The 25,539-nt window shown below is 39.3% G+C and overlaps 1 protein-coding gene across 7 annotated transcripts in view; it reads left to right on the top strand.

Moving 5' to 3' along the window:
- Nucleotides 1-24,602, top strand: part of LOC131985749 (A-kinase anchor protein 13) — a 150,411-nt gene extending 125,809 nt beyond the window's left edge. For 3 of the 7 annotated variants that reach the window (XM_059350855.1, XM_059350860.1, XM_059350856.1), the window contains 13 exons: nucleotides 1,426-1,674; nucleotides 2,366-2,442; nucleotides 4,528-4,709; nucleotides 5,605-5,687; nucleotides 5,799-5,987; nucleotides 9,805-9,957; nucleotides 11,556-11,629; nucleotides 13,152-13,196; nucleotides 14,855-14,905; nucleotides 15,403-15,674; nucleotides 17,546-17,729; nucleotides 18,139-18,433; nucleotides 21,740-24,602. In XM_059350855.1, the coding sequence (XP_059206838.1) occupies nucleotides 1,426-1,674; nucleotides 2,366-2,442; nucleotides 4,528-4,709; nucleotides 5,605-5,687; nucleotides 5,799-5,987; nucleotides 9,805-9,957; nucleotides 11,556-11,629; nucleotides 13,152-13,196; nucleotides 14,855-14,905; nucleotides 15,403-15,674; nucleotides 17,546-17,729; nucleotides 18,139-18,433; nucleotides 21,740-21,792 (1,907 nt within the window). In that variant the 3' untranslated portion in view covers nucleotides 21,793-24,602. Of the gene's footprint in view, nucleotides 1-1,425; nucleotides 1,675-2,365; nucleotides 2,443-4,527; nucleotides 4,710-5,604; nucleotides 5,688-5,798; nucleotides 5,988-9,804; nucleotides 9,958-11,555; nucleotides 11,630-13,151; nucleotides 13,197-14,854; nucleotides 14,906-15,402; nucleotides 15,676-17,545; nucleotides 17,730-18,138; nucleotides 18,434-21,739 lie in introns of all 7 variants that reach the window. The other 4 variants (XM_059350857.1, XM_059350861.1, XM_059350859.1 and 1 more) reach the window with 3 other exon arrangements.
- Nucleotides 24,603-25,539: the final 937 nt, after the last annotated feature.

Raw genomic sequence — 25,539 nt, forward strand, 5'->3', positions numbered from 1 at the left:
CATCAGTGTGCATTCATATGCATATTTACACTTTACACATCCTAAAATCCCATTAAGGTATGTTGAATGGATCTTTTCAGAAAAAAGGGAAAGTCATTTTTGAACATTTGTGAAAAGATGTATTCAGAATATCTACTATAATTAAGCTAACGAGCAGAAACGGCTTAGTGAGACAGTGTAGCATGTTGCATACAGATGACTTCAACAGTGTATATCTTTGAAATACAATTATCCTGCTAACGGAACGCATATTAGGAAGTTTTGTCTCTCACCAAGGACCGATTTGGAGGTTATGGCTGTGACAAACAGGTATTACAAATCTTGAGGATCACAAGTTTAATCTTGCAATAGCTCAATTGTACGAGCATTAAAAATATTTTGATCAGAAAATCTTTGAGTGGCACATCCAAACCAAAAAAACAAAAATTCAGGACTTCTTTTATGCAAGTAGCTAGACTACTTGAAAACGATGCCAATATGAGAGTTAGGAGATAATATAATGTCCTTTTCCTTAAAAAGATAAAAATACAGCTTTCATTTTAAGGAGGACATTAATCATGAAATGGTTAGGAACAAAACATTTACTGGGAACAAACCGAATCTATTTAATCTAAAACGCCTTTGCCGAAAAAAAGAAAACAATTTTTCATAATCATCTATTTCTAGAAGGTAGAAATTGTATACTATTTTGAAAACACGAGGTCTTCAGCTTTGAGAATGTTCCAGAAACCACTTGTATGTTATCCAAACTAAGTCTTATCAAGAAGTATTTTAAAAAGGTGAAGAAGAGGTTAAAAATATCACCTGAGGCCCCCAAATATTATATGCCCGCTGCCGCCCCTTGGGATCGCTATTGATTTGGTTTTGCATTTCAAATTATGCAGGTAGGAGAAAAGAGAGTTTGTCAGAATGAAAGTGGCGAAACACATGAAAGAAGTTTAGGTGAGTTAATAGAGGTGTACGTGTCCAACTCCACCAACTCAAACCATAAAAAGCCTTCATTAAACTCTGCAAAGCCATTTGCACTTTCATTTGCAGAGGTTTCTCAGCAAGTGGGAATGCAGACATGGTTAAATGCCAAAATGGAACCAAAAATTCACTGCACAGTCTGCCCTCCATAAACACCTACTCATCTGTGCCACTCTCCCCCATTTGGTTCAAGTGTGTTAGCTTGGAGCCATGAAATCACCAGATGGACTTGCCGAACAATAATGGCTTTCCCCTGCATTTGTGCTTCTGGTGCTTTTTGCACCTTCATCAGAATAAAAGCTTTCAAAAGGCCAACTAACTATTTTTTGCATAAACACGGTGAAAAAATCAAATAAAAGTTGGCTTTAAGTGTTGCCATCTAACTGGAGACTCTCCTTAGTGGCAGACTGCTACACTGCTGCCTGTGTAACCTTTCTCATCACATGTACAACACAGAAAGCGACGAAGACCACGACGACCTGACGGACGCCGTTCGGCTTGTGAAGGAGGTGATCGCGGCGGTTGATAACAAGGTGAACGAGCACGAGAAACGGCGCCGTCTGAAGGACTTTCACGGCCGCATGGACAGCAAGTCCATCATGATGAGGAAAAGCGGTCAGATTTTTGCCAGGGAGGATCTGCTGAGGAGGAGGCTGATCCACGATGGAGTGCTGCAGCTGAAGAACTACCAGGGAAGACTAAAAGGTTCGGAGACACTCACTGACCGCTTCACTGCTCCTTAATCCTCTCTTTCCCTCTGTGCAGTGGTGTAACAAGTATTCAGATCCTTTACTTAAGTAAAAGTACTAATACCACACTGTGAAATTACTCCACTACAAGTAAAAGTCCTGCATTCAAAACTTACTGAAGTAAAAGTGCAAAAGTATCAGCATCAAAATGTACTTAAAGTATCAAAAGTAAAAGTACTCGTTATGCAGCACGCCCCCACTCATTGTAATGTATTATCTAATATATTATTAGATTATTTGTATTGATGCATTTATGCAAGTAGTGCTTCAATTTTTTTTTAAAATGGGGCTGATTTTAACCACTTAATATACTGTTGTGAGGTTTAACTTTAAAAAAAATGTCTCATGACTTTAAATTTTTAAGTTTTTATGTTAAATTTCGACCTGAAAAATAACTAAAGCTGTCAGCTAAATGTAGCGGAGTAAAAAGTACAATATTTGCCTAAAAATGTAGTGGAGTAGAAGTATAAAGTCACATAAAATAGAAATACTCAAGTAATGTAAAAGTACCTCAAAATTGCACTTAAGTACAGTACTTGAGTAAATGTACTTAGTTACTTTCCACCACTGCCTCTGTGAATATGTATACATGTATTTTAACTTTTCACTCATCCAACGACAACTTCTTTCTCTTGGCTGTTCTCCAGATGTCCATGCTCTGCTACTATCAGATGTCTTAATCTTCCTCCAAGAGAAAGACCAGAAATATGTCTTCGCCATGCTGGTAGGATATTTCTTTCATATCTCCCTCTCCTTCTCTCTTTATGTCTCTCTCTTCTATTTCTCCTTCCTCCTGCCGTTCCCTCCGCCTTCCCTCCATCCCTGCAGTCATAAAGATCTTATGAGCGCTGCCAGAGATGCTGTTGTCATATTTTCCTATCCCACTGTTGTTTCTGTTAGCATTAGCCGGCCTCCTTAGCTTTACTCATTGTGTGATATTGCCTGCCTCTGGCTAGCGAGCTAGCTGCACCTAATAAAGCTGCTCTGGCTCTCAGCATCTAACCCAACTGTGATAAATCATATAGGTTTGAGTCGTTTTTTCCATGTTTACAGGAATCGCAGCTTCGTAGCACGGCGCACGCACACAGTAGGGGGAATGAAAACAGAGGCAGGCCTGTGGCATAATAATCACATCCATCATTTAAAAAAAGCCTCGACATGTTTGAGTTGAGGCTGTTGACAATGAAAAGAGGAATAACATGTGGTGCTGAATGGATGACAGCCATGTGAACCAAGTTGAGTTTTGAGCAACACAAGCTTCAGTTCTGAGGAACAGTACAAGCAGCCTGTCGCAGTGAGGTCAAAGGTCATCTGGACACAAGATGGAAAGTATTTTTGTGAAGCTGGATGTGGCTAACATGAGGCTCCAGGAGTCTGAGTTATCTGATTCAACTGGATATCAACCAGAGTTAGTGTTTTTAGTATGAATTCCATGTTTTGCTGCAGTTACAGGGTAGTTAAAGATGGGATTTTATACAAAAAAGACCATCGACTTGATTTAAAATTTAAATGTATTTCTAGAGTTAGAAGTTTGATATAATCAACTTTATTCCCACAGCACCTTTCAAAACAAAGTTACATAGTGCTTAACATGGTTGAACACGAATATAAACCATTTACAATTCCAACAAAGTTAGGACGCCGTCTGAAACATGCATAAAAAAGAGTGTGATCAACTAAAAAAAACCTGTACAAAGACATTTGTAAATTGGCCCCATGATTCAGATCTGCTCCAAATTATATATTTTTTTCTCATTTTTGTTTTAATTAGATCAAATAGAATAATACACGAACTGTACAATGTTTACAAGTTTAGAAAAGAGACCAGGGAAAGTTGCAACCCATTCCCATATCCCTCCCCCAAATCTCCTCCAACAGCCGGTATTTTGCATCACTTTACTTTAACACATTAAACCAGAAGTTTATAGAAAGAGACAAGTGTTAGAAGTTGTGTAAAACAGCAAGAGGTAAAAGGAATAAGAGGGCAGAAAGTAAGTTCATAGATGAATACTGCTACAACATTTAACAGCGTCTTCCTTGGCCCATGCTACACCCTTCCACCAAGTTTTGTGAAAATCAGACCAGTAGTTTATCCATAATCCATCTGACAGATGAAAAAACATGCCCTCCTTGGTGGAGGTAATAACATTCAAGAGATAAAACATGTTGGAGTAAAATGATGTGCTCACATTAATAAAAAGCTTTTTTTAAAGATAAGTTTTGAGAGGTGATTTAAAAGATGATAGTGATTCTGCAAGTCTCAGTTCCTCAGGCAAGAATCTAAAGCTATCCTTCAAACCTCAGATAAGATTGCCGGAAAACGTTTGGATGTGGTTACAGTTTCCGAGTTTTACTGGATAGTGCAGAAATAAAACAGCGGTTTGTGGATGCGTTAGCGCACTAAACTGTGCTTTATAGTTTCTGCAGCCTTAAGGATGCAAGCACTGCTGAGGCTGTAGACATCAGCTGACTCCCATGTGGATGATAACATTAACCAGAATCTCATTTAGTCTTTTTCAACCTTCCCTTTCTATCACCCAACTGCTCTCTCCTTCTCTAATCCTCCTTTTTTCACCCTGAGTTTCCTTCTATCTGTTCTCACTGCATTTGTTTTCATCCCCTGATTTCCTTTTCTCTATAATTGCCCATCTCCCCCTCCTTTTCACTTCTTCCTGCTTCTCAACATGTGTCTCCCTCCTCCCCTTCTCCTCCTCGACCCTCCCACTGTCATCTTTTTTTTTTCTTCATTCTCCTCCCTTGTTGCCTCCATCGATCCCTCCCCTCCTCTCCCACCCTTCTCTCCCTGTAGGACCAGCGCTCCACGGTCATCTCCCTCCAGAAGCTGATCGTGAGGGAGGTCGCTAACGAAGAGCGCGGCCTCTTCCTCATCACGGCGGGCATCGAGAAGCCGGAGATGATGGAGGTCCTGGCCAGCTCGAAGGAGGAGCGCAACACGTGGATGCAGCTCATCCAGGAAGCCATGCAGTCCATGTAAGTCGGATTTATTTCAATGTTTATTTCAGTGCTTATTAAGATGCATAATGAGTGATTTTTGTTGCCAAAAAACATGTTTTCATTGTAGTTTTACCTCAGTATATCAGCCACATTACCTAACTTAACCCAATAACAGTCATATCCTCTACCAGACTCAAGGTGCTTTACATTCAGCGTTGGCCTCTTAGGGTTCACCTTTGGTGTATCTGTGTTGTAACCCAGTAGTTAGACCCAGCCCAGTTCTGCAGATAGTAATAAACGGTAAGCTGCGACAGAGCACTTTGCTGTCAGGAGGATTAGCACTACTCTACCTGGGGATGGGATGTACTCAGGGACAGTCTAATGCTGGATTGGCTTCAAGGGCAGCTCACTATAAGCAGAGGATTATTCGACTGCAGCCAGCGGGAAGGAGAGAGATTTAGTACTCTGTCTGTCTCTCGCTCCCTGTCTGACTTCTGTCAAAATACAAAATTGAGATCAGGCTATTGGCAGGAACGGAGGAAATAAAAAAAACAAAAACATCTTTCGACTGATGCTCCGTATGTCTTCTCCACCAAAACATCACATACATCACATTTTGGCTCCCTCAGTGTCTAATCCTCGTCCATTGTGGTGTTGGTGTTCATACTGATTGGCTGCTAGCAGGGTTGAAACTAATGATCATTTTCATTAATCCTTTCTTATTAATCCTCCATAGCTAGTCAGAATATAGTTAAACTGTGGCAATTTAGCTTGATAAATTACTTAAAACAATTGTTTTCTAATCAGAATCTTAATTTCAGACATCAGTTGTTTTATCCCTACAGATATTGTAAGTGAGTTAGATAGTGAATGGGCTTTAGATGTTTAATCCTGTGTAATTTACTGCAATTTGTTTTCCTTGCTTGGGCAGGGAAAAGGACGAAGATGAAGGGATTCCCAGTGAGACGGAAGATGACAAGAGACAACTGGAGACCAAAGCCAAAGAGATGAGAGGTGAGAGAAACGTGTGCCGAGTCTATGTGTGAGAAAACAGGGATGAGTTTCCTCCAAATGTTTTCCTCACTGCCTGCCTCCTTTTCTTCCCTGTCTGTCTCTGCTGGTCAGATCTGCTGAGACAGAAGGACACAGAGATCATGTCTCTGCTGGAGGAGAAGGTGCAGCTCTTCAGGGGGATGTGGGAGGGCGTGAACCCAGGCGAGGAGGTCAGCCGGCAGGTCCAGCCTTTCTTCAGATCAGTCAGCAGCCTGGAGCCGCCCAGGGGGGCGTCTATCATGAAGGATGCCCTGCAGGAAGGTGAGACAGAGACAGAGGGTGTTTATAATGTATGTGCTGTAGACGTATTGCTCAAGGAGCTTCTGTAACAGTAAAGCAGAATAATTAAATTGAATATCGAGCCAGCGAGGCAGACAGTACGTAATCTCCCTCCATGTATAAGAGCTGAAAACGTCTTTATAGCCACGTCACATGAACTCATGAGGTTTTCATTAATAAATAGGAACATAATGTGATTTGTGTCAACTCCAACAAGTCACTTGTGCTGCACCACGTATGTATTAAGGAACCTGGTCTCACAGAAATCCGTGAAATAGCCACGGATTTCGCTTAACTCAAAATCTGTGGAATAGCCACGGAATCGCTCAAATTTCCGTGAAACTGACACGGATTTCGCTACAATGCAAGTTAATGACAGTCATATCCCGTGGCTATTGGTTTGTTCCAAGTCACGTGACTTTCAAGGTCCCAGCGGTCAGAACAAAAAACATGGCGGACAGTTCTCTCATTTTTAGTGAAAAATCAATATTTTGACTTAGTTTCTGCATAAAAATGGATTTTGATCACATTTCTAGCGAGAAATATATGTTTTATTTTCTAAATCTTCACTCAGTGAATGTACATAATCACTTTGTATGTTGGAATAGCCACAGGATATGACTGTCATTAACTTGCATTGTTGCGAAATCCGTGTCAGTTTGACGGAAATTTGAGCGATTCCGTGGCTATTCCACGGATGTTGAGTTAAGCGAAATCCGTGGCTATTTCACGGATTTCTGTGAGACCATGTTGGTATTAAGTGTCTTTTGTGGCTGGAGATAAATAATTTGTGCATTATTGTGAGTATTAACAGAGGTTGTTTTTTTAATTTCAACACAGAAGCACTAAAAATGCCAATCAGTTTATCAAAGCCCCTTGTTCGACTGCAAGATTTTTCCAGCCACAGGGAACTTTTTGAGGAGGTTTTTAGACCACAGGGACCAAGGTATGAATTAGGTATTAGGGACATTTTACCTGCCAGAAAGTCCCTGGTTGTGGCGCTGCTCTTTCTGATTGTATAGGAACTTTCAGAATGGGATTTTTTTCTGGGATGATCGTCACAGATTGGTCAAACACACAGCGACACTGCTCCAACTGTCAGATATTCAGTATAATATCAGAGGATTCATGTCTAAACAGGGAAGTTATCTAGTATTGATTCAGGAACATTTTAGGATGATGAGAGAACATTTTGTTTTGTTTGATAGCATTCAAAAATAAATTAGGCTTTGCTGTCGGCTCCCAGAATCATTTTGTACATTTTGATAAAGACGGAGAGAAAAAGAGAGAAAACACAGCGTGGCCGTACTGTGAGAAAGCCAGGGAATGAGAGAAATAAAATGTAAATACATCCAACGCAGAAGTAAATGTCACACTGAGACAAAACCCGAGTTTGTTTGTTTTTTCAGATAAAGTGGGTGCTCACACTGAACTGCAGGCTGCAGAGTGTGTTTACTTCTGCCATCACCACGGGTCTCATGACATGTTGCTTTTTCATATTTCAGCTGACTAATTTCCTTAACCTTTGCAAGTCTTTAGATCGCTGTGAAACTCAGACAACAATTCACTGAAGTGACCTTTTAGTTTATTTGAAAGGTATTCGTTGGACTAAAATTAGCAGAAGCTTCATGGTGACAAGTTTAAACACTGTCCCTTTGCTTTTCCCACCGGAGACCAAAACAAAAGTGCACCCACTCTCCTCCTAGTAAACAGTATAATTTTGCCATGTTGTCTGTCAGTTAGCTGTGAGCTACAACTTGAGGACCGTTTCTTTGGGCTCTTTGTATAATTGGCACTGTTAACAGAATGCTAAATCAGCTATAAGTGGTTTCTGTTTGCAATATACAGACTCCAATCTCTAGATTATTTCAATACTGAAGTAAACTTAAAAATTAGATAATTCCTCAGGAAATTTCTTTGAAATTGAAAGTGTAAGTCACAATGAATCTCAAAACATGTAGATAGTGTTCAGATTTGACTGACAGCGTTTGTGGGCAAAATCAGCGAGCCACAGTGCAATAATTAACTTCCCATTGTTTTTTTATTTTGACTTGTCATAATACGAAACACACTCATTTGTTACAAACGGCATGAAAAATGCCTCTGTTCCATATTAAGTGTGACAGAAAGCCATTTATCATTATTATTAATTACACTGACTTCAATAGCATTACAGACCATGATGTCTGCTGTAAAAAAAAGGCTTATTATAATACATGACTGACATTTTTACACTGTTTTACCACCACGTGTTGCTGTTTTTACCCATAAAGTCCACAATACAATTCTTAAATTGTCAATTCTGATTTCGTTAAACCATGTGGAGGCTCAATGACCACAAGCCCTCCATCCTTAACAAGAAGTAAACACGCTGCACTACACAGACGCAGCAGTCAGTTCAACAAGTATTTTCCCTCACTGCATGTACCTGATGTTCTGAGATGATTTCAAGAGAGTGTATTGGAGACATTAAAGGAGTTAGAGTGTGTTTTAGGATTTTATTCCTGCTCTGTTTTGGTGCTTTGGCAGCCCTATTCATCAAATGTGTATGAGAAGAAAGCAGCATGAACTGAGAGGTGAACTGAGAGAGATACTGTATACTGTGACAAAGAGAGAATGAAATGTGGAGAAAGAGGCACATTCTCTGCACATTAAGTTGACTTTACGTTTATGGCAGGCTGAAAAATAAAACTGCTGCAAAAACTTTTTTTTTTTCCAGACAATGACAGATTTACCTGACTGACTCTCGACATACTAGAAGGCAAAAATATGTTTTATTTTACTCAGAACAAAGACTTTTTTGCATTCTCATCATTTCTTTGTCTTTTAAAATATGTCGGGAAAAAAATATTGACTGACAAAGATAGCATTTATGTTCATTGGCTTTTTCTGCGTGGTATTGTGCAATTATAAAGCAGTATTTCTTGAGATATTGGATGTATCAAGAGCTGTCTTGTGCTCTGTGTATTTGCATTCTGAGTAATATGCTACTGTGAATTTAAATAAAGTGTTTCTTGGTGTTGCCACCTAAAAGAGCTGACTGATCAGAGCTGTGAGCAACGTCGGGAAGACTGAGAAATATGCACAGATGCAGCTAACCCTTAATGATTTCCACGAAGTGCTGCAGGCAAAGAGTGTTCCACAAAAAAGGTGTAGTTGATCACAAAATCCTAGGAATTTTTTTTTTTTTTTTTTTTTTTTTTACAGTTTACAGGTTGTGTAACTGACATTCAACTCAGATTGTTTGCAGCTCTAATGCAGGAACGATTTATGAAGGAGAACTTCAATGATGATTTCCTCTTTTGAAACTAGCAGTAAAGGTTTAGCGGCACTATTAAGGATCGTCTTTGCCACTTCCGCCTGAAGCCTTGGGCAATAATTGTCCTTATTTGATATGTGAATTGGCAGGAGTAATGTCATTTGTTCTTCTGAGGTTTATCCTGTATTTTCTGTGAATTCACATCCACCAGCAGTGTTTGTTTCTCATTATTTCCACTGGAAAGGTCACAGAGCTGCATGGTTTACATGCATATACGGATTCCAATCCTATTTATGTCTTGCCAAAGTTTATGTAATTTCAGATAGTTAAGATATTTAAACTTTCAGTAAAAGAGCAGTGTGGTTCCAATAGGTTGTCAATAGTTGCTTAGCAACAGGAGCCAATACCAGGTTGAAAGCAGAAGTGCCTTGTAGGATTCATGAGTGCAGAGCTGAACTGTAACACAGTTAGCCAGGATAATTCACTTACTGACGTGTGTGTGTGTGTGTGTGTGTCTGTGTGTGTGTGTGTGTGTGACAGTGGAGACGTTACAGGGGCTGGTAAACGGCAGCCTGGGCGGGGCGATGGCCAGCGTCCAGGAGGGAGGAGGAGGAGGCGCGGGGCCGGTGTGTTTGCCTCGTCGGGCCGAGACCTTCGGAGGCTTCGACAGTCACCAGATGCACAGCAGTAAGAGTGAGTGTGCTGCTGCATGTTTTTAATCCAGAGGTTATGCAGACTGCTGGTTGGCCAGACTTCATGTCTGAAGCCTGCAACAGTCAGTAACACTGAACCTTGACCTGCTGCTGTGGATAACTGCATCAGCTCATGACTGAACTGAAAATGTGCGGTGACACCGATGATTTCTAGCGGTCACATAACAGCAGGCGCCACACCCAGCACTTCCCACAATGCCCCTGTTCAGAGCAGTTAGATAAAACACTTTAGACGGCGACTTGGACAGCAGAGCTGATGCTTCCAGAGGGAGACATGGCCTGGAGCGGTACCTCTGAACCGGTGGCTTGTAAGCTCAGAGTGGGACTCTGCTAGCTCTGTGGCAGATATTGAGCCATAAGAAGTAACACACACTGGAGAACTACAGAACGCTTTAACACTGTTATGCTTTTTAAACACAGTTTACCTTTTATTTGGAAAACAATATTAATATCAAAGGCATCATGTCAAACGTTTGAGATATTATATAACCATCATATTTTTTAGAGGTGTGTAGAGTCAGCCACATTAGATTAAGACTAAGATTAGTCCCACAACGGGAACTCTTCATTTGTGTGGGGGGTTAGGTGCCTTGCTCAAGGTCACTTCGGTCCTTGGCCTGTCAGCGATGGGATTCGAACCGGTGACCGTAAGGTTACAAGCCTTATTCCTAACCTCCAGGCCATGGACTGGCAGAAATTACAATTTAATCTATCCAAATAATTTAAAGAATTATAACAACTCAAGGCTACTCTTTCAAAATTTAGGAATACATTTAGTAATCAGAACACTCGCATATGAAAGCAGCAAGCAACTAGTAGAGCGCTAAATCGTTTTTGAATTATAATTCTCTGGCTGACAGCCGCAAATGGCGTCTTTTCCTCTCTCGTTGATATCACTTCTCTTTCCTGTCGTTTTCCCTTACGATGGGGAGAATGAAATTAGGCCCTAAAGTCCTATTTATAAGCATTAAAACACCAAACTATCATCTATCAATAGTTCTATCGATCTATCGATCTCGGCTCTGTGTCAGTGCTGCACACAGCGATTTACACACTACTCAAAAGAAACAGGCTGTCCATTCTGTTAAACATCTAAGCTCGTCACGTGTGTCTTGGCCGGTAATTTTGTTGTTTTTGCTATTTTTAAACAGATAAGAGCTTAAACTGAGGAGGGTCAATCAACAAAAACAATAAACAAAACACATGATTGACTATTTAAATTCTTAGTCAGGAACACCCCTACATTAAACGAGGCATTTATTTGTACCCCAAATCTACTTGTCTCTTTCAGCAACTCGGATAGAACCTTTTTTACTGACTGATCATTGTTCATTGTTAATGCACATTCATTTTTAACAGCTATGAATTGTGGAATAGTGAAAACCTACTGAGAGATGATGTCACACACATCCACTTAATGACCAAACTGTTGTATCATCTCTAAAATACAATCATCTAGCACACTATATACTAAGATGATACATTTTCCATATGGCTCCTGTTCTCATATCGTCTCACAGTATATGGATTATTTACTGTCTGCTTCATCATTTCCCCTGTGGTTTCCCTTTATGTCAGGTGGAGACGCTGACGAGAGCGAGGATGTGACGGGAGATCTACGCAGGACGGAGTCCGACAGTGTTTTAAAGAAGGTCGGCATCTCAGCAGCCAATTATTCTTGACTCTGAAGCCGCTACGCCCCCACGCCTCAATGAGAACCTGAGGCCATGTGTGGGGGTGCATTTGTCCTCCAACATTAACAACACCATTAAGATGAATTTAGCCACTCGGCTCCCTCCAGTGAATTAGCCTCTTGACTCTTCCTGCCAGGGCCCGTTGCTAATGGCGACCATCAGTTGTATAAGAATTCAATAGTGGATGAAAATGAATGGGCTGCCTTTAGGTGCTGCTATTGTAGCTGTGCACTGGATGCTGGCCTTTGTAGTCATTTATCCAGCAGATATCCAGCAGCTGGACTGCACATAATTGTTTCCTGAATGTTTTAGTGGAGCCGAGCTACTGTAGTACACGGTTTGACAAAAACGCTGCTTTCTGTTGCTGAACCAAATTGACATCAGGCCATTCCTTGTTAATTCTACCATCAGAACAAGAGAGCAGAGTTTGATTTTTATTTACATCTCATCCTGGGCGTAGAGCCAAAGTTCAGAGGGGGTTCAGCAGTGAAAGAAGGGAGTGTTTGCTGAAGCCACAATGATCATTAAAGATACAATGTAGAGTTAATTCAAGCATTCCTCTTTCTCCTCTAGTCTAAACTATTAGTTTATGGTTTAAAGGGAGGCAGTACATGAGATGGATATCACAATGACAATCCCCCAGCTGATAACTTACAGTAAAACAATTGTTTTTTGTACTACAAGTTTTCTACAATTGAATATTTAAATATGCAAAATAGGCACTTTCTTATTGTTTATTTACTAATCTGCATAAAAACTTTACAGAGGGAACAATGGATATCTCTTTTCTCTCTCTCTGTAGATAAGAAAATACAGTTACCAGCCATAAAACAGATCCATTTTTGCTATCTTTTCAGGAATAAAATGTTCTATAAATCAGACTATGAATGAACAAAGCCCTGTAAAAACCTTCAGAATATAAAAAAGATTGAAACTGGTTTTGTGTATTTGAGTGCTACTGAAGTGGAGATTTCTGGCTCAGAGTATGAGGAATCTTTCTCTTTTTTTTTGAGAAAATGAGATAAGACAATATCTTATTTAGACATTTTATGTTTTCATTTTATGACTTTAGGAGAAATCTACAGAAATAAATGGACACAGTTGGTAAAATAAACACCTAAATGTTTATTTTGGATGTTTTACTTAGAGACGTGTTGCATATAAGTGCACTGCCCGCAGTGTCTCACTCTATATAGATTTTCAGAGATGTTTTCCCATCATCGTTTTAAATACAGTCAGTGTGAGACTGCTGTATGACTGTATCAGTGTTCCATAATCACACACAAATACAATTAGATTTTTACAGCCCGCCCACATGTGCAGCTATAATCAAATTCCATTATATACACTGTACACTATAAATGCTCACATATACACACACTGTACACACACACACACACACTGAGCTAGAAGATATGTGCATGAAAGTGTATTACAGTGTTCTGGCTGTACAGTACTAAGTGTGTGTGTTTGTGTGCAGGGAGGAAACGCCAACCTGCTGCTGCTGCTGAAGAGGAATAGTGAGGTAACACTGACTTCCTGTCTCTAACTCAGTTAGAGCTGCTGTTTACATGGAAACTGTTCAACCGTTGTGTTATCAGCATCAATACATGCATACGCTCAACAGTAATAATAGCAGAAGCAGTAGTTGTTCGGTAGATTTTTGTGTTATCGATCAATCAAACTTTTTTGAAACACTCAATCTATAGATAAAAACTCTAATGGCACGTAACAGGCATATTAATCTGTCAAAGTTAGATGGTTTTTTTTATAAAATATATCTACAGGATCAAATAAAAAACAATCATGGTTGTATGAGAATAAATAAGCACCCTAATTAGCAGTAGAGCTTACAAAAATAGAATAGAATCACATCATTGCCACAGAAATGTCCTAAAGGCCATGCGGCTCTGTGAAGCTGCAGGCAGTCGTGGTTTGAGCTAAATGCTAAATTTAGCATGCTAACATGCTCACTATTATGCTTTTTATATCTGCTAAACATTTTGATGTTTGGCAGGTATAACGTTGAGTGTGTTAGCATGCTATCTTTTGGTAATCATAATTACCAAAAGTATTGGAATTAAACAAATTTGATGAATTTGATCAAGTTGGCGGAGCGCTAAATCATAAGGAGCAAACTGGGCTAAAGGAAGGCTGTAGTGCGTTTGCTCTGTGGGCCCATAGATGCAAAAAAGTCAAACTATTTTGCCGTCATGTATCCTCCTCCAACCCTGTATTCAGTTCTCTCTATACATCGAGTTATTATATCTCAGCTCCTGGGGACCTTGAATGTGTGTACAACGTTTTTGTACCAAAACATAAAGAAGATATTGAAATATTTCACTGATTAAGTGAAAATATTAACCCCCTTTTTAATGTCAATCCACCTGAAAGTTGCAAACATATTTCACTAAAGGTCTGCATTTATAGATGTTTTCCATTCTCTTCCAACAGTTAAAAAGCAGATAAAGTGGAAAAGTTCTCTAGGTTATTAACACTTAACCTTAATAAAGTAAATGGTTTGTCTATCTGTTAAGGTAACCCTCTTTCTGTGAATGTAGAAGTTCTGAAAGGATGCTGTAACACAGATTCATTCAAATACTTCTGCAGTCATACTATTTAAAACTAAACAGGCCAAGGGCAGTTTTCAGTTGACCATTAAACAGAAAGAAACAAGTGTATTTTCATTTAACCTGCTGAAGGTGCTGGTTCATGAACACCGCACTGTATTTATATTTGATGCAACAACATTTTTCTGCAGATATTCAGTGTTGTCAATGCTGTTTTTCTGCAGTTCCCATTGAACATTAAGTTTTTTGTGTCCTAGTCAAAATTGGTGACAGCAGAATTTCTGGTGGTCTTGTCTCTTTGTCAGTGTCTGAATGGAGAAAAAGGTCACATCACTCTAAGGTAGCAAGTCGGTTTAATGCTGGCTAGCTGTCCACTGTTAATTTTGTAATATGTGAAATCCAGTGCTAGAGCGTGTTAAAGGAAAAACAAACATCAACATTTAAAATGAAGCAACATGGTGCATTTTTACTAGCGAAGTGAACAAGAACAGTTTCATGTAATTCTATTCCAATTTTCTTTATATAGACCCAAATCACAAGTTCGCCTCCAGGGGCTGTTCCTATATCCTCTGTCCTTTTGAGTTTTAATGATACTGATTTCTCTTTTCCACAGCAGGTCCTCCACAGTGTCTCCAATCTGCATTTGCTTCTTAGCACTCTGCAGGTAAGATGGCGTCCACACACTGCATGCATGAGCTCTGGGTCAGAATCAGACTTTTACTTTCAAAATGCCTGTTACAGTAATTAAAATTGTGGTTTAATATAACAGTCTGCCTTGGTGCCTTACAGTGTTACTGTAGCTCAATATACTTTAAATATTTCAACGTTTAATGATATTTTACTTTGAGTAAAAGTGCTTATATGTCAATAATACCCTCTTTGCTATAGTTCTGCACACAAAGTCTTACTTGCCGTCATAATAAAATATATATATTTATATACCTAAAGGATAAAACTAGAAGTACTCACCATGCAGCCAGAATAGGCTGTTTAGTTGTTGCTGCAACTTTTTTTGCTGTAATATGGAGTTTGAAAAAGTCACTTCTTGTGTGAAACAAAGAGGGAAAAATAGCCGTAGAGACAGACAAAAGCATGTCTTACCACAAGTGATGTGTCTGACCTAATCTGTGTGGCCTGTGGCTCTGCTTGCTGCTCTCTCAGGCGGTTGTGGTCCAGCAGGACAGTTTCATAGAGGACCAGCGGCAGGCCCTGAGCGAGCGATCCTCTTCATGCACGTCTTTGTCACGACCGTCCTCTCGGCCCAGCTCGCTGATCGAACAGGAGAAGCAGCGCAGCCTGGAGAAGCAGCGGCAGGAGCTAGCCTCCCTGCAGAGACAGCAGGCAGCTCACGCTGAGGAGAAGAGGAGAAGGGAGAAGGAGTGGGAGCTGAGGGAACATCAGCTGAATGAGAGGGAGGGGCTGCTTCGCGTACAGGTGACTAGGCATTATTTTCTACCAGCTCTGTGTTTTATTAATACGTTTCTGGGCAGCTTTTGTATTACTGGCACAGTCTTGTACTGTAGTAATTCACCTTGTCCTGTATTTTTACCTGATGAATTATAATGTAGTATTTTCCAGGGCGTTCAGGGCTTCCTGCAGGGATAACAGGCTGCCTTGAAAAATATTTTTGACTGAAAAATCTTTAAAAGATTCCACAGCTGTCTTTTAAAGTTTAGTTTGACTGAGATAAAAGCTGCAGGGTCAAATAAAAAGTGAGCAGGAGGATGCCAAGACAGTGCAGGAGTGTTAAAAAGGTTTAGTTTATTGGCTACAGATTAGCTTAAAGCTTCTTTTGTTTACTTTCAAAATGCCTGTTACAGTAATTAAAATTGTGGTTTAATATAACAGTCTGCCTTGGTGCCTTACAGTGTTACTGTAGCTCAATATACTTTAAATATTTCAACGTTTTATGATATTTTACTTTGAGTAAAAGTGCTTATTTGTCAATAATACCCTCTTTCCTATAGTTCTGCACACAAAGTCTTACTTGCCATCATAATAAAATATATAAATGTATATACCTAAAGGATAAAACTAGAAGTACTCACCATGCAGCCAGAATAGGCTGTTTAGTTGTTACATTATTATATATTATAATATTAGATTGTTATTATTGATGCAGGAACATGTCAGATGTGTTTTAATGTTGTCTGAATTTCATCTAATTTTATTAATTTCTTGAACTGTTTTTTTTGTATTTACTGTATCCCAATACACTGTGTTTTATATTCTTATTATAGGCTTTTTAGATCTTCATTTGTAAAGTAACCAGCAACAGAAATCATTAAATAAATGCAGCGTGCAAAAATCATATATTCATAATCAATATTTCCCTCCCTAATGTAGCGGAGTAGTTATAGAAAATACTGAGGTACAATACATGACTAAATGTATTTAGTTACATTCCATCACTGCTTACAGCTGATTGAATTCAGGTTCGGATAAAAACTAACTGTGGTTGCAGAAAAAGTGATGCAATGAAGTAATATCTGTACAATACTGATTTGTATGAATGTTTGATTAGCTGCAGTGTACAGCCAGATTTAAGATTTTTTATATTGAATCAATGTGTGCAATAACACAGCTCATTCAGTGAATAAAATCTTACTCCTCATCTCGAGGAAACTGACTCTATTTTAAAGAGAATTAGTTGAAGGTTGACTGCATTGTTAGAGAATGATTGAAATGCATTATTTCACATTCATTTAATATACACACTACAGCATATCATATTTAAGAGCTTTTCAAATTGAAACTGCTGAAAACTGAGGCAAGCAGTTGTAAAATACTGTAATAGTTTTCAAGACATGTGAGCAGACGGTAAATAATTAACCCCACACCAGTGAGCATTACACCGGCAGCTTTCTTTTCTCACTTTTCTTTCCCCCAAACACAGTAGGAAACTTATGTTCAGGAAGAATTCATTAATTAATTTAGCTCTGAAGGGGTGCAATGTATTTTTAAAATTTGGTCAAAATGCATTTGTTCGTGAGGTGGATCGGTGGAGGTGTATGATTTAATGTGAGCTCTAATGGGCATCAATACTTAATCAGCTTATAATTTATTTAACTTGAACATGAAAGACAAATTTCAGGTAGAAATGGAATGTTTTACCTTAAACTTCTCACTTTTAATGAAAGCAAACAGTTTTCCTTCCATCAGTCTCGATTAATGGAGCGCAGCACAAGTCTGAACACCTCCAGACGTGCACATCAATAATGTTTTGCACTTTCTGAAAACGTACTGTTTTGTTTTTTTACTGTGCCATTACAATAAATCCGTCAATGCAATTTTCCCAACCACTGCAGGAGGAGGAGGCCCTGAAGCATCAAAAGGACCTGGAGGATGAGAAACAGGGGCTGCAGAGTAGGAAGGAGGAGTACCAGAAAGACCTGGAGAGGCTGAGAGACGCCCAGAGGAAGCTGGAGAGGGACAGAGACGCTGTGCAGCGGCAGCTCGACAAGATGGAGGAGCTCCACCTGTCTGAGGTGAGCAAGGACTCTTTAAATAATGCGAACAATAATGACAATGTGATCTGTTGCTCCCTGCAGGAAAAGTGCCTCTCTGCTAACTCTCGGCTCAGTGAACTGGGAGGGATTCAGTGTTTTGTTAATGACTCTTCAGCAGGGTCTGTGTTTATGGATGCTTGCATCAGATGTTTGAACCGGGGTCCTCTTAAAAGCGATTTCAAAAAAGCTCCTGGCGACATATTAACTAGGAATCTGTGATGCATCATAATCCAAACAGCACAAGTTATTTTTTTCATTTTCTGCCATCAAACTGGAAACATTTATGCTCATCTTTTATTCACAACAGGCAGTAAAATATGCACCTTTGATACAAATTCCCAAACAGATGTGGATAACAGCTGTCCATCTTTCTTATCTCTCCTTGCAGAGGACTCCGTCTACGACGTCGGACGAGTCCCAGTTCCCCGGCAGCTCCCAGTCTCTGGAGCTGGACCCGGTGGAGCTCTCCTCCTCCTCCCTGCTGAGGCTGCAGCCCCAGCGGTCTAAGCCCAAAGGGAAAGGCCTCAATCCCTTTACCTCATCCTCCAGCAACCTCAAAGGCAGCGAAGCCAACAACCAGATCTCAAAGAGCCTGCTGCAGCTGGCAAAGAACAAGAACAAAGAGGGGAAGGAGAAGGAGAAGAAGAAGAAGAAGGGCAAAGGCGGGAGCGCACAGACAGCAGGTAGAGATTGTGGCTGGATTTGCATTGAGTTTAATTATTCAGTGTGTTACAGTGAGTCAGCAGGCTGCAGCGAAGTGTCACTGTGAAGGACACTTCAGATTAGAAGAATTACAGTTGTTTTCAGAACCACAGACAGACTATTGTTTAAGCAGAAAGGGATTTTCCATTGTGTTCGCAGTGCATGCTGGGTAACCCACAGTATATACAGGATCAGGTATGACCAGGGGCGTAAACACAGATACACATTTAGGGGAAAATAAGCCTTTTCTAGAGGTGTTCCCAGTGGAAATCTTTCAAATTAACAAAAGCAAAATAAGGGGTGTTGTCGACAGGCCTAACGTTTTATGTTGTTTAAAGATATTGCCTTTTAGGGTTTAGAAGTCTCAATATGGTAATCGTGTCCTACTTCTTTTTTAGGAATAGAAGATTTTTATGCATGTTCGATAATTCTTATTTTCTAATCATGGAGATTAGGATTTTCACGATTCTCCCAATGCACGGTTCAATTTTTTTGGGTGGCTGGTGGAAGGAAAAAAAGGGGAAAACATTTTCGGGGTTCTATTAAATCAATTACACCAACACTTCAAGAACTAAACTAAACTAAAGTAAACTAAAGAACACTCAGATACACTTTATACATTACCTTTATGTTAATACATGAAATAAAGATGAATAGTCTCCACATTGCTTGCAATAGATCTTCCATTGATTTTATAAGTTTAACACAAATGGTCCACAAACTCAAAGACAAATTCAGTTATAACGTGTCATATTGTCCCTGACCAAGGCAGTACTTGCACTTTCTTTCACACAGTTATACATTAGTATATTTAGTATAGTTATACATTCAGTATCAGAAATTAAATGTTAATGTACTGGGGTAATCTGTTTAGCATGATTGGGTGGCGTCACTCTGCTCTGTCCACAGCAGCTGATGGTGGGATATAAACAATAAGAAAGATAAGTTATGTAAACTCCATCATCAGATAATACACAGGTCAATTGTAATGTGCCTGGGATTACAACACCTGTTGACCCCATGACCCCACCTTTCTTTCTCACCACTCCTCCTGAGGTCTGTGTCAGCCAGCGATGGTCATGTTTGTGTCCATGAACGTGTCTCAGTTCGAGAACCGTTACACTCCTAAGTAAAGACCTAGCATACATGCTGACAAGCACGTTTACATAATAATTAAAAGCTGTCACATTGAGACTCATTCACATACATCAATGTTTTAAATATGGATTCAGTTCTAAGCACAGTTCTATGAAACTGCAGGCAAGAAACTTAGAAAATGTCATGTTTCCAAATATTATATTTCTGATATACTGCCAGTGACAAAACCTATAAAATCAGTATTACATTTCTGTATTAAATTCACATGAGACATAGTGGTAGTGTGAGACATTTGTTACTGAATGCCACTGCCCCTTATCTTTAACAAATCCATAATAAGTACTCACCAGAGCCTGTTCAGCTTGTCATGGGCGTACAGTCTGGTGATGTATTTTAAAGAAATTTAGCTTTTAAGTGTCAGCTTGCATCATGCTTCTGTTTTATCTTCTTTGTCTGCTTTATCTTGTAGTGAATGCAGACTCAGTCCACTGTGCTGTACTTTCACCATTTTCCCCAGGTCACTTTGCAGCAGTCTGCTGGGTCCTAGCACAGGTCGATTTCATGTCCTGCCATATTCTGGAGTCAATATCTGTGTCCCAAATACACACTCCATACTGGATTTGTTATGTACTACATACTATATCCAATCGCTCTCATTTATAGTGTACTGTTTTTGCATTGCACATATACAAGCCATCAATATACTTAAAATAATACAAAGTGAGCACAGACGGACGTCAATCAAACTGACTTTGGAGTGTCATTGCCAGTTGAACTAAACAGACAGTAAATGTTTTTCAAAACTGTTTGTGGTTTTGCCTTCTGATGTCTTTTAGTTCTCCATTTGCTTTGTGCATTGCATTGTGGGTGTCTATCAACATCGTACACAAGGGAGTTTAAGTATGCATAGGACTGTTTCTATAGAAGCCCTGAGAGGCAAGTGAGAAAAAAAACTAACAGTGCTCCGTTTTCTAAGTCTGATCAGAATTGTTTTCTCTTTAATTATGACTTGGAAAAAAGATCCTAGCAAAAGCATTTTTTTTAAGTTCCTTTTTTCATCTGTGAAAACAGGTGATTTTTTTATTTCTTATTTTTTGGGCAAAATACTTTTTCTTAATGTTTGATGTTCTAATGCAAGAGGCTGAAGTACTACAGCCTACTACCTCATGTAAATCTAAATAGAACTACAAGCATTCATGTTTAATTTCAGTTCAGTTTTAAGCCCAATACAAAACGTATACTTTTTTTTTTACGTACTGCAGCTGCCCCTACAAAATTTTTCTGTTGCATGCAGTATGCATACAATTGGGACGTTCTACTTCATTACATGGAGGTTTGAACTAAATATGAACTCTGGCTCGTATTGTATCTGACACACAGAGGATTGTGGGTCAGATTAGCCAGAAAAGCATGTTGTCTTGCATACTGCAAAATGTAACAGGATGCAGTAGGACTTCCTGCTGTGTATTGGGACATACTAAATCTTTTTCTGGTTCATAAATACTTTGGTAGTATGGGGATTGTAATGCAGTCTATTTAAAACATGAGGTAGTGGGGCATTTCAGCCTCTTGTGGCCTAAATGAGTTTTACAACAACAGGCATGAAAAATCACCTGTTTTCCTGGCAAAACTTTTTCTCCACCTGTTAAGTCATAAACACGGGGAAGAGAATTATTCAGATCAGACTTTGAAAATGAATCATCATAATTTGTTTCTCCCATGCCTCTCAGGACTTCTGTAGATTTCACTATACTTGTGTTGAAATTGATATTTTTGTCCTTTTTAGCTTCGATTTTAGAATGAATAAGAAAAGTAAATTATTCAGCCATCCTACCTTTACAGAGTAATTTTAACAATTTGGAGATGCCTGTGGTTGGCTCTGACTTCACCTGCTTATGACTTTTGCATGATTGTCTTTGAAAAAAGGTTTCTGTGTCTCTCTGTATTTATAGAACAGCAGCACATTAAAGATAACACGCTCAGTACAAGATTCATACCACATACAGGTCTTGAATGCATCTCAAAGACGGCGCGGTGCACTGTGCTGAGGTTTGATCAGTGTGAAGCGGCGTGATGCTGCTCACTAACTCTCTCAGGAGAACAAACGCTCGAACAAATCAGACATCAAAATCCTCTTATAGGAAGAATCCTCTCTTGTGACACTGAATCCTCTCTTCTCCTCCCTCCAGACCCCCAGCACCTCCCAGAGCCTCCTCTGGATGGAGAGATCTTTTTCTGCTGAGGGAAGTGGCTCTCCTCCTCCTCCTCCTCATCTTCATCACCATCACCAACCCATCACAGCCATTCAAGAAGAATGTGTTACTGCCAACTAGTGAAAAATGAATCAGCGTCATACTACCGGGATATTTGGCACCTTTTAAATCACCTTGAAGATACTTTTTTTCTACATCATAACATAGAACAATTCAACATTAAATGCAAGAAAAAGACAAAAAATATATATTTTCTTATAGTTTCTGGAAAGTAAAATAATTTAGGGGTTCTGGTGTGCGAGTAGGCATACATGTTTGCAGTACATAAAAATAGACGACATAAAATAGCAGTACATATTTTGGTTTTCTGTCTCCCCCAGTGGATTAATTTCTTCATTTTGAAGAATTATAAATGTGTGAGTATCAAACTGAAAACATTTCACAGCAGGCTGCCTCACAGGCTCTGCCAAGTATGTCACAGGCTCCGCTGCCTTTCTGTTTGCGTGTTTGTTATGGCCCCAACTTTTCGACAGTCCATCCTGGTATAAAGTTCCCCACCAACAGGCTGTTATTTACGGAAGCTTTTTCCATGTGACTGAACCCACACATACAAGGACACAAACATATCCAAAAACTTGGAAACAAATATGAATGCCAACAAGCTCCATGTGGCATTGGAAACTCATCGCCACTAATCCTCTTTACTGACAGTTAATGGGAGGCTGAAACCACAGAAGGAAATCTGCCGAAACAAAGTGTCCTGGCAACGTGTCTCAATCAAAGAAGTCCAGTGTTTGATTAAGAATGCTACTGTATTGATCCACATTGACAGAAAACTGCAGCTTCACATTTCTTTACTATGCCGATTTGGTTACATCCACTAATTTTGCCTCCAGTTAGTAAGCAAGATGTAATTCAAATACCTTCAGTAATCCTTTATGACGACTAAATGCCATCGATCTTGTTCCTTGGCTTTTAATTTAATTCAAAAATGGATATCTCCATTATGAAGTGAAACTCTTAGATGTGTGCGCCTCTTTATTCAGACTCAACCGTAATGAAAAGACTGCGACATATCTCCCAGCGTCTAATAGCTCAATTCATATCCTTTAGTATGTTTTAGAGCCTTGGATGGATATTAGCTTGATTCGTGCTTTATCTACCTGTCAGTGGGCTTTTATGCAGTTCTCATCTTCCATCTGAATGCTGACGAGTGGGGCTTTCCTTCATTTTTTATTAATTGCATGTAACTCTGCAGGTAGCATACTAATGGCCTCTGTTAAACAGTTCAACTTTTGCAGCTGGTGAGAAAAAACGAGAGAGGACATTAACTAAAAACACCAAATGATGCTCTGTGTCCCTGTTTGGGCGTTTAATGACTAAAACCTGCTCAGCGGGTACTGCCTGATCATTTCAAATTAATCAACACTCATCGGTGTTGTGAAGCACTTTGGTCCTAATATGTTGATGCATTTTTGTTATCAGTGTGAGATATCAATCAAGACGACCTTTCTATTTTGTGGGTTTTTTTAATCGAGGGCACTGATGCTCATGAAAAGCAACAATGATCCAAAGCATGTTGAAGTGCATAAAAGATGCCGCGGCTCCTTTTTGTAAGTGGATATTAAAATAGGGGCCGGTAGATTTTATGTAATGTTTCCAAGGTGACCTGTCTTAATTTTTAAGCCTGTGTTTTATCCCCACTGAGCCCACATTGTGGGCAACACACTACCTGCTGGACAGGTAGAAGTAAAAAGTAGAAAAAAAAAAAGACCCTTTTCCAGTGAATTACAGAGCAGCGCCACTGAACTGCTTTCTTGCTGCCTCTATTGTCTTGTGTTTAAGTGCTTGTTTGTTAACTTGCCGTCTATGTTGAGGATTTGACTTCATGTCCAGGCTGGTTTACTTTAGTGTGTCTTCTAAGAGGCTTACGGGGCCAGCCAATTAGTTGCTTCATGTCTTTTGTTTATGGCTTTGGTGTAATCCTGTCAAAGAAACAGAGAGGAATGGGTTTCTTTATTTTTCTTTGTTGCTTTAGGTGTGTTTTGACCACTAGGGAGCACTGCACCTATGACTAAATTAGTTCCCTCCCTCACACAACAACAACCCAGAAAGTATGAAACTATTTAAATTTTTTTTAAAACATATTCTCCCTGCTGAGAGAAATTGACATATTTTTCTCAGCAGGTCGTTGCCGTACAGAGATAATGTGATGAGTGTGGGCTCTCACGCTCTGTGACATTTTCCCCACGGCATTTGTAATTGACTGGAGAAATAAATAAGTTGTCAGAGATTGTAATTGGTTATTCGGTGAAACCAGTCAGCAGCAGCTTTAATGTGGGGAAAAAAAGAAGGTGTAAGAGTTGGAGGGAGCGACCGGGCAGAACCACAAACCTCTCTCTGTAAAGGACAATCAGCAGACACGAGTCAGGAAAATGAACTCCCTCCCCAATGATGATAGGGCTGTCCATGAGACGAGTGTGTCCATCAGGTGAACCCTGCGTAGCCTTAAATCTTAACGATAAAATGCACTAGAGTAGAACCCAGCATCTTCTCAAGAGAGAGGGGAGAGCTTTTATACCTCTGCTTTGAATCGAAGGAAATGTTTGTACTATAAATGTGGTACAGACTTGTTTCATTCCAACAATGTAAAAAAAAAAAAAAGGGCAAAGACAAATATGTAAATATGATTTATGTATAAAACAAATCAAATGTAAAAAATGTTTCGTTTGTGATCTATTGCAACATTTTCTAAGAATGTTTTATTTATGTTTTATTCTCACCCTTGGGGTGATGTAAAGTCATATTTCTCTCATAATAAAAAAAAATCATTATGGACTGTTGGTTGTGTGTTATATGCTGTCACATTTGTCTTTCAACAAATTGCTAAAAATGAACAACATGCAGCCCATTCACATTCTTTTTAAACAGAAGACTTCACCATTATTTGCCATATACTACCATATGTGGAAGTAGGGCTAGTTGATAAAACCATAACGAGAATAATCTCTATAGTTTCCCTCGATAGAAATATTGCACAATCAATATGATCATACTACACATACACCAGGCTGGGGGGGACGCTAATGCACCTTAAACGCTAGTTGCAACGCGCCATTAAAGTGGTGAATCTGGGAGAAAAAAGTGGCTTTTTTCCCACTTTTTTCTCGTAAATCTGCGACTTTTTTCGCGAGGATTTGCCACTTTAAATCTCTTAAATCTGCAACTATTTTTCTTGTAGATTTGCCACTTTAATCTAGTAAATTTGCAACTTCTTTCTTGAAATATTACCTGAAGTTACCAAATATAGTTCTTTGCCTGATAAAGGGTTAAACAGCAGAAGAAGAAGAACCACATCAACAAGCAGAGTGATAACAGTGACCTATATCAATATGTCCTATAATGGCATAAATAGTTCAGTGATGTTATTCCCAGAATGTCTAGGAGGTTTCCTGTTTCAAGAGGTGTACGCCAAGGATGCCCTATTTCCTGTTTTTTTGTTTTTGGTTGTAGCTAAACTTCTATTCTTAAATATTTCACGCAACCCCAATATTCAGGGTTTAACCATCTTTGATCGAGAGATAAAGATTTCACAGCTTATCTCAAAATTTGAATCTAATAACAAAACCATATGCTTTATAACAAATCTTATGCTTCTGATGGGAAAGTTTCACATCCACAAGATGAAGTTTTCCAAATGCCTCCCTAACTTTAGCATTTTCCACAATAGAGTTAAAATTTTATATCGAAACTTTAGAGTTGATGTCAAATAAGAA

This window comes from Centropristis striata, chromosome 2 (assembly GCF_030273125.1).
Source record: "Centropristis striata isolate RG_2023a ecotype Rhode Island chromosome 2, C.striata_1.0, whole genome shotgun sequence".
Classification (NCBI taxonomy): Eukaryota; Metazoa; Chordata; class Actinopteri; order Perciformes; family Serranidae; genus Centropristis; species Centropristis striata.